This window comes from Saccopteryx bilineata, chromosome 3 (genome assembly GCF_036850765.1).
Source record: "Saccopteryx bilineata isolate mSacBil1 chromosome 3, mSacBil1_pri_phased_curated, whole genome shotgun sequence".
Lineage (NCBI taxonomy): Eukaryota > Metazoa > Chordata > Mammalia > Chiroptera > Emballonuridae > Saccopteryx > Saccopteryx bilineata.
The window spans coordinates 98991159-99001031 of NC_089492.1; the positions used below are offsets into that span (position 1 = coordinate 98991159).

At 41.5% G+C, this 9873-nt stretch overlaps 1 protein-coding gene across 5 annotated transcripts in view; it reads left to right on the forward strand.

Moving 5' to 3' along the window:
* The window catches only part of EML4 (EMAP like 4), a 155123-nt gene that overhangs the window by 139439 nt on the left and 5811 nt on the right, over nucleotides 1-9873 (forward strand). For all 5 annotated transcript variants that reach the window (XM_066267004.1, XM_066267001.1, XM_066267002.1 and 2 more), the window contains 3 exons: nucleotides 491-588; nucleotides 8907-8994; nucleotides 9513-9611. In XM_066267004.1, the coding sequence (XP_066123101.1) occupies nucleotides 491-588; nucleotides 8907-8994; nucleotides 9513-9611 (285 nt within the window). The remainder of the gene's footprint in view (nucleotides 1-490; nucleotides 589-8906; nucleotides 8995-9512; nucleotides 9612-9873) is intronic.

The window sequence follows — 9873 nt, forward strand, 5'->3', positions numbered from 1 at the left end:
TAAAATTCAAGGATCAGTTGGACTTTACTGACCATCTGCTATGTGGTAAGTACAATAGAGGAAGGAGACCACAGCAAAGAAAACATGGTCCCTTCCCAAGAGAACCGACCCCTGTCATAAGTCCTCAGCTGAAATGAGCAATTGTACACTCAGCTTGCCTATGAACACTGCAACTTAGACCCACAGGTTAACTTCCCTAGGGCTGGATTGTAGCTAACTAGAAAAAGATGAGGCTAGAATGAGGGTGGAGGGTGTCGAGTCCAAAGCCAGGGAGTGTCTCCAAGAAGGGACTGAGTACTGGGTGGGCTAGATGACCATTTGTTTTCCAAATATGCTTAGTGATGGAAGGATTCATTCATCAAATGCCAAATAACAGTCAAGTTGATGAGATTTAACGTTTGTAAAATATCATTTGGTATAGGTCCAATAAAGCAACAGTAAATCTATCAATGTATTTCTCTAGTCATCACTCTTCCCTCCTTCATTCTAGATGGCACCTTCCTGGCTGTGGGATCTCATGACAACTTTATTTACCTCTACGTAGTCTCAGAAAATGGAAGGAAATATAGCAGATACGGAAAGTGCACTGTAAGTAGTGAAATAAAATAAATTAAGTTGTAAAAAACTGTTCGAAATTTTTACTTGTTAAAAAGAGTTAAATGTTTACATTGATGTATGTGTTTTCTGTCCTTAGCTGCTTTAAACTTTAATCTCTTTTTCTTTGAAAACTGAGATTACCTGACAGAATATTGCACTTCCCTGTATACTCTAAAAAGCTTTCTCCTTTTGATAGTTTTTTTTTGTTTGTTGTTTGTTTGTTAGTCTTTTAAGTGAGAGCAGGGGAGATAGACTCCCACATGATCCCCAACCAGGATCCACCCAGCAACCCCGTCTGAGGCTGATGTTCAAATCAACCAATTGAGTTATTTTTAGTGCCTGAGTCTGACATGCCTGGACCAACCAAGCCTCAGTGTCTGGGGCTGCCGCATAAAGGAATCAAGCCACTGGCTGTGGGAGGGGAAGAGAGAAAGGGGGAGAAGTAGATGGTCACTTCTAATGTGTGCTCTGACCAGGAATTGAACCTGAGACACCTGCATGCTGGGCTGACCACTGCCACTAAGCCAACCGGCCAGGGTCCACAGTATCTTTTGAAGAGTGAATACCTAGATGCATACATGTGGTCAGTTTGTAATCTGTCCTTGCCACCCTTGGAGCTATTATGACTCTTACTTCTTTGCCTTTTTCTGCTTTATTGCATGCTAGTTCTAAAATTAAACTCTCAGAGGTTTGGGGAGAACGTTTCAATTGTAGTTTCTGTAAACACACAAAACTTGCTGTCCCCTTCACTGAAACTTGTTTCCATTTTCTGCTGGCCCAGATGTCTTTCATAATTCTCCTGAAGTTTGGCCTTCCCTATTTAAAATTTTTAAGTGTTTTGAAAAACTTAGCATAAACTCTAAATTTGGAGATTTATTGTATAGTCCCTCTTCCAAGTGTTTATTTTTATTTATTGATTTGGGAGAGAAACATCGATTTGTTGTTCAACTTATTCATGCATTCACTGGTTGATTCTTGTACATGCCCTGCCCAGGGTTTGAACCCACAACCTTAGTGTTTTGGGACCATGATCTAACCAACTGAGCTACCCAGCCAGGGCCTAGGTGTTTTTTAGAAATGTTATTTCTCAGGCCCTGGCCAGTTGGCTCAGTGGTAGAATGTCGTCCTGGCGTGCAGGAGTCCCGGGTTCAATTCCTGGCCAGGGCACACAGGAGCAGCGCCCATCTGCTTCTCCACCCCTCCCCCTCTCCTTCCTCTCTGTCTCTCTCTTCCCCTCCCTCAGCCAAGGCTCCATTGGAGCAAAGTTTGCCCGGGCGCTGAGGATGGCTCTGTGGCCTCTGCCTCAGGCGCTAGAATGGCTCTGGATGCAACAGAGCGAAGCCCCAGATGGGCAGAGCATTGCCCCCTGGTGGGCATGCCGGGTGGATCCTGGTCGGGCGCATGCAAGAGTCTGTCTGACTGCCTCCCCGTTTCCAACTTCAGGAAAAAAAATGTTATTTCTCATTTAGAATCATAAATTTTTTAAGCGTATAAAGGGTAGAAGAGAGCATTATCTTGCAACTTCCTCATTTGGTGAATAAGAAAAGTAAGCCAGCCCTGGCTGGTTGGCTCAGCGGTAGAGCGTCGGCCTGGCATGCGGGGGACCCGGGTTCAATTCCCGGCCAGGGCACATAGGAGAAGCACCCATTTGCTTCTCCACCCCCCCCTTCCTCTCTGTCTCTCTCTCTTCCCCTCCCGCAGCCGAGGCTCCATTGGAGCAAAGATGGCCCGGGCGCTGGGGATGGCTCCTTGGCCTCTGCCCCAAGCGCTAGAGTGGCTCTGGTCGCGGCGACGCCCCGGAGGGGCAGAGCATCGCCCCCTGGTGGGCAGAGCGTCGTCCCTGGTGGGCGTGCCGGGTGGATCCCGGTCGGGTGCATGCGGAAGTCTGTCTGACTGTCTCTCCCCATTTCCAGCTTCAGAAAAGTACAAAAAAAAAAAAAAAAGAAGGAAAAGTAAGCCAACTGTAGCAAGAGTTCATTTATCACCATCCTTTTTGTGTTCTGAGCAAGCCAGTCTCAATACAGTTACCTTGCGGTCTAAGTATATGACTGAGTAGTCTCGAAAAGTGGTAAAGACCGAGTTAAAATTTGATGTGTCTATTCAGTCCTTGAAACTCTGGAAAACCTCAGCATATGTAGAAGAGTATAGCAGAGAGCACTTTTGGTTTAAACTCTTTTCATATATCCTGCCACTTCCCTTTTCTCTCTACCATTTTGAAACCCTTGCATTTAGTTCTAAGAGAGTCTTTGTCTTGTTAGGAACAAAGCAAAAATAGGTGCAGTACAAAACAAAGACATCCAGTTTTAGAGGAGTGTCATGATTTTGAAATTAGTGCAGAAGGGCGAGGAACATGCTTCATTTGCCTCTTGTTTGCAAATAGCCCAGTGTACCAACAACAGCCTTTCTTCTCTGTCATGAACATCAACTAGCTTGGTATGTCTGCCTGTGTTTTAGTCTAACTACCCGTTATATCACTGGATTATAGCCATTAAGACATTGCCTATTAAATTGCAATATGACAATCACAGATGCTACAAAAGGAGTAAATCTCATTATCTGAGAAAGCAGTAAGAATGAGACTGTAGAGCCCGGCCCAGTATTTATTTGCTTCTTACAGACTAGTGCTCACACATGCCTACCTCAAGGGTCTAGATTAAGAAGAGTGAACGAGCATATTTTCTGCTGAGGCTGCTCTCAGACTTGCTGTCATGTGCCAAGTGATACCTTACAAGCAAACAACTCGGTATTTACTGTACATGACTGGGCCTGGCCTCCTCTTTGACGGAACCTCAGTGATCTTCCAAGGAACAATTTGCTCTTTATGAGCCTGACCTCTCAGGGCCAGCTGAGGAATTGAGGAGAAGAGAGGTGGATGGAGTCATGCCTGTGTCCTGTCCATCCCTGAGAGCCTTTCACTTCCTCCCCCATGGCCTGTCTGCCCTCCTACTTCCCGCCTGGGCCCCGGGAGCGCAGTCTGCCTCCCCGGTACACGCTCCAAACCTCCTCGGCCTTGGCTGTGGCCTTTTGTTCCTCATATGAGACTGTGTAATTTAGAAGGGCTCTTTTTATTTCTTTTACTTCCTAAGAGAACTTCCATCTTCTTAGTGTTTAGTAAATATTTTTTTTAAAAGGGGTTTGACTAAATTTATAGGACTCATGGGTTTAAGATTGAACCATCACAATTGTTTGTTTACTGTGAGCCATTTGATTTTGTAACTGCTGCTATAGAAAACCTTTTAAGGCTCTGGGTTCAGAAGCTCTTTTTAATTTGTCTCCTGCAAAGCCCTAGGATTTGGGGTTGGGGCTGGCGTGGGGTAGGGCTGGCATGGATCTGAGTTTATTCGCTTTACATAAGCGACTTCTCAAGTAAGAGGTAATATGACAGAAGGATTTTATAGCCAAAATGAATTCAAAAACTGCTGGTTGATTTTCTCAAAGATCCCCTAGTCTTGTGCGTTTTAAGTGTTGTGAAATTCTAGTTTTGTTGCTTTCCGTACAATGTTTCCTTACCTCAGCCTTTCCTGAACTGTTTAAAAAAATGTACTGAAAAGGTCCTTATTTATAAATTCCTTTTTTTAAAATGCTACTTCTAAATTGCTTTCTGCTCATCTTCAGTGTTACAGCAATAAGGAAAAGTGGGTTTGGGATTTAACTGCTGTGTTTACTTTGGTCCAGAATCATCGGACCTGGGTTTGAAATCTGGCTCCACCCAATTTTTTTCCCCCATTGATTTGGGGGTGGGAGAAGGAGGGGGGAGCGAGCGAGAGAGACAAACAGAGAAGCGTCAACTCATTGTTCCATTTAGTTGTGCACTCACTGATCGCCTCTGGTATGTGCCCTGACCGGGAATCAAACCTGAGACCTTGGCACACCGGGACAACACCCTGTCCACTGAGCCACCTCCAGGGCCTCAACTAGTTCTTTATGTGACTTCTAAAGTTACTTTACCTCTTTCTGCTTTATAAACCCTTTTACATACTAAGTATCATCCTCAGATAAGGTTACTATGAGATTTAGAGTTGATAGTATATGAAAGTACTTAAACCTAATGCTCTAGACAGATGATACTCAGAAATGTTAGGTTATTAGTAGTAGCATTATTCTCAATAACTAGGTGAACCCTGGGTTGGATCTAGGGGTGTTTCTATGAATTTAACATAAGTCTATGAAAGTTCAACATTATTGAAAGAATTTGTCCGATTGACCTACAGGTTCTATTCTGTGTGCAGTAGAATTGATTATTTTATTGTGCAAATTAATGGCTTTCTGTTTGACTCAAATTCCTGTGTTCTTTCTAACACTGCTACTCAAAGATCTTAGTCTAGGAGATAAAGTATATCAAAGTGGCAGTAATTACTACCACAGAAGCATTACAGAAGTCTGTTAGGAGAGGCAAGAAGTACTGGTAAAATTAATTGTTCTTTTCTCTAGGATTTTGGTAATTGCAAATAGATATAAAAAAGAGAAGAAGGTTAAAAGACTGAACTATCTACCTAGAAATCTCCCAAGAAATAATCCATAAAACTGGTGCAGTATTTCAACACAGCAGTAGGATTCAGTGTTACTGTAACAGAAACTATATTGCAGTGCCTGGTGACTTAAACAAGCGAGGGATATGTTCGCATTTAAAAGACACTGTCAGGAGCTCAGGATCCTTTTCTTTCTTTCTTCTTCATCATCCTCAATAAGATACTGCTGGAACTCCAGTCATCACATCCCAGTTTCAGGAAGAGAGGAACAGCATGGGGAAAAGGGCCCTCCTACCAAGTCAACTCTGAAAGTTTGCTTGGAAGCCCCACTGTGGCTTCTGCCACTCCTCCTTGCAGAAGAGTCCGGGAAATAGTGTCTTAGCTGGGCACTTACTGAAAGGGCAGAATGTGGACTGAATAGACAGCTTGCCATCTACATTCTATAAAGATCAGCTTTCTCTCCAGGAGGCAAAAGCACATCAAAACTGTAGTTGGGAAAAAATCCTTTTCGCAAGAACAACAAAAACCGTAGATGCTTTGCAAATAAACATAGCAAGAAGAGCACAGGAAGCTAACTGAAACATGGCTGAAAAACAAATGAAGACCTAAAAAAATAGGCATAACATGTTCATAGATGAAAAGATGATAAAAATATCTGTTCTCTGCAAATTATTCTCTAAATTTGATGCACTCACTCTTAGATTTTTAACATGATATTTATAAGCTTAATAAAAAGGTTCTGAAGTTCACCTGAATTTTCCACATACCACAAAACTATCAATTGACTGGGAATAGGCAAATAGACTAGTGGAACAGGGAGGAGAATCCAGAAACAGATCTCTGCTTATTAAATCAGTAGAGAAAGAATAAACTGTTTCCTACCTGCGTTATGTAGCATCACAGCTACTACCGTGTTTCCCCGAAAATAAGATAGTATCTTTCTTATATGTATTAATTTTTGCCCCTAAAGATGTGCGAGGTCTTATTTTCAGGGGAGGCCTTATAGTTCTAAGCTTGAAAAAAATTGCACTAGGTCTTATTTTCGAGGAAACAGGGTAACAACTTTATTTATGAAGTTAAATATAGTCCACTTCCCTGGAGTACTAGCCATATTTTGAGCACTCAGAATTTACAAATGGCTAGTTGCTACTGCATTTGACCACACAGACACACAGCATTTTCATCTCTGCAGACAGGTCCCTTGGACAGCACTGTTGTAGATGGTGAGAGGACACCTGGATACCTACTCTGGGCCTTGACACTTTGAAAATTTTTAAAAACTCTCCAGGTATTCTTAATAGACAGCCAGGGATGCATCCACTGACGTAGGTGATCCTCCTATAGTTAACAAAAATAGCTAAAATATTCCCAGTTTTTCCATAGTAGTATTTTTGGGCTTCATCACTTGTGACTTGTAGTTACACCATTGAGCTACTTAATGGCAGTAATGCAGGTGCCAGCTAGAATCTGCTCCTGTTTCTGTTAAGGTGGTATATATACTATGGATTGCTCCCAATTGCGTCTCTGGCCTTAGGGTGATGTTTGAAGCTACTTCCCTCAAGTGCTGCGTGTACCTTCCCTGGCATAGGAGTTGGGTGGGACACTGAGGAGATGTCTAGAAAGGTAGCATTATAGACCCCCAGCAGTTGCATTTAATCTTTTCTTTGCTTAGCTCTTGGAATCCATACCAGGGGGAAAAACTTCATTTTCCAGTATGAATCTAACCTCCCCAAGGTCTTTGCTACTTTTCCTATTTTGAGACTACTTTATATGGATTTTCCCTCTAAATATATTGTGTCCAACACAGATGTGAGTTAAGTGAATATTATGTAGGCATACCAATGCTTTTGATTGTCTAAGTCAGGGGTCTCAAACTCCGGGCCGCATGTGGCCCGCCAAACAATTTTGTGCGGCCCGCAGACTAATCGATTAGTCTGCGAGTTTGAGACCCCTGGTCTAAGTAATGCTATTAAAGGCTCTTCATCATTGGGATGACTGCTTCTTGGACGAATGTACTTCACTATAACTAATCTGGTTAAATCGTTCCCTCATGTAGCAGAATATTTCTTATCTTAGAAGAGTGGTGTCTATAGATGCCAGAGTCAGGCATCAGATTCCTGTGAACTATGAGAAGGATTTGCATGAACCCCATCCTTCCACCACATTCAGAAAATATCCAGTAACCACATAGGTCTTTGTGGCTTTGAAAACTGATTTCTTACTAAGTTGGTACGTCTTGTATGCCTGGCAAGTGATTCCCAACCTGTTTTCCAGTGTACCACCTAATATCCAATGACTTCAGGAAGCTTCAGTTTTCTCAAACCAGATGAGCTCTTGCTTAAGCTGGCGACCTCGGGGTCTCGAACCTGGGTTTTCCGCATCCCAGTCTGATGCTCTATCCACTGCGCCACCGCCCAGTCTGGCCAGTTTTCAAATTCACTTAAATGAATAAATTTGCTATTTGCCATGCAGCGCTGTGGGGAGAACATAGCTCCAGAGAGGTTTAGGCCATGTTGTCAGACTGCTGAAGGGTGATAGAATAATTAAAATACTTCATATATATCATTAAAAACTACAGCTAAGGTATTTTGAATTTACTAACTTAAAAAATAAAACCACACCTGACCTGTGGTGGTGAAGTGGATAAAGCCTCGACCTGGAATGTTGAGGTCCCGGTTCAAATCCCTCGGCTTGCCCAGTCTAGGCACATACAAGAAGCAACTACTATGAGCTGATGCTTCCCTCCTTTCTCTCTCTCTCTCCTTTCTCTAAAATCAATAAATAAAGTCTTAAAAATAAACAAAACCACATGCATAGAAAGCTAGTAATTTAAAAAGTACATTAGAAATTAAATGTTTTACCACAGTGGAGATGAAAAAAAGTGCATTTGAGTCTCCATTGGCTTTGGAAAACCAGTAAGACCTGTGTGATTTATCTGAAAGTTCATTGGAAATCATTTACTGCTTACACATGAAGCCAGCAAAATATAGCATTTAGGAGTTTTTAAATTCCCCCAGTGTTAGTAAAACCACAGCAGAGAAAGATCACTGTCTTCCTGTTTAAAGAACATTTTAAGGAGTCAGATGATTCTATTGGATCCAGCTGTTCTAAAGGAGTACAGTGTTGAGTGACTCTTCTCCTAGAATATTCTTTGGGGATAGGAGTCTTCCTAGGAGACCTCCACTGCCCGTTGTATGCATGCCATATTTCTCAGCCTCTGGGGTGTACATTGGATACTCAAGAAGTGTCCTAGGAAAATTGTACTCTGAACAACCCAGAACCAATACTTCATTCTCAAAAACAAAGTCACTTTAACAGGGACACCAGTGATTTGAGATACGGCCTGAGGTATGGTACTGTTGCAGTGACTGTCTTTCTTGGAAGTCTCTAACATAGATAGATAGATAGATAGATAGATAGATAGATAGATAAGATTAGATAGATTAGATAGATAGATAGATAGATAGATAGATAGATAGATAGATAGAAAGATAGATGGTACTTGTTGCTGGTATCTTAAGTGGAGAGGACAACTGTACACTCAAGTTCCAAGTACTTACGTTTCCACTATGGTGAGACCTCTTGAGCACCAAAGTGCTGCTTGAACTCTTCATGTACTGCTGTCACCTTCGCATACCTGCATCTTTGGCTCCCAGCAAGTTAGAACAGAAAAGAACATAAGACCTGCTAGGAGCCCTGTTCAGTTCTACAGGATGTGATACTGCTCTCTAGATATTAGGAATTCCACATAAATGGCTACTCAGAATATAGTATTGGCTATTAAACTATTATTCAAAACTAAATGTTTTCTAATAGTTGGGTCTATTTATTGTTTCCTAGGGACATTCCAGCTATATCACACATCTTGACTGGTCCCCAGACAACAAGTACATAATGTCTAACTCGGGAGACTATGAAATACTGTACTGTAAGTATAAATGCTCACACATCTCTGAGGTGTGTCTGCTGGGGCCCTAGAGCAGGTGGTGTGAAATCAGAATTGCACGGAGCATGCATGTTGGACTCTAAGCCAAGTTACTCGGGGTTGTCTAAGGAATGAGAATCTCAAATGTGCTTCACTTCTCCAAGAAAGTAATGAGTTAATTTAAATGAGTAGACATGTAGTCATAAGAAATTAACTCAGGGAGATTGATGCTGCTCTGAATGATTTTATATTTAACAACTTTTCTTGGAGGTAGGAATAAGTGTAGTGAATGAGCATTTATGCTTTTTAAAGAAAAAAGAACAACTTCAGTGGGAAACAGTTTGTAATTTTACAAACCCTGTCAAAGTAAACACTTTCTTTTCCTTTTTAAATGTGTCTTAATGTTTTTCAGTGTATGGATTATAAATACAAGTAAACGTGGCTAGTTTGAATCAAGATGCACTTTCAAATACATTTATTCACAAGCACTATGATTGTACTTCCTGTTTCTAAATTTAAAGGGGACATTCCAAGTGGCTGCAAACTAATCAGGAATCGATCAGAGTGTAAGGACATCAATTGGACGACATACACCTGTGTACTAGGCTTTCAAGTCTTTGGTAAGGATGTGACACCTGATGGGAGAAGGCTGTTTGTGGGGTTTTATGTATAATAATTACTTGCCTAAATTTCTAAATGAAATACTCTCCTTAAGTACTTTAGTGTTATCACTGTAAATGCCAAATTCAGGGACGTTAAACCAATAAATACTATGCAGAATCCTGATTTTTGGTCCCCAATAAATATGAAAGACAAGAAATTTACATGATAGCACAGATTGCCTTTCCATTTTTTCTCTCCAAGTGAAAATTAAAACTTTTA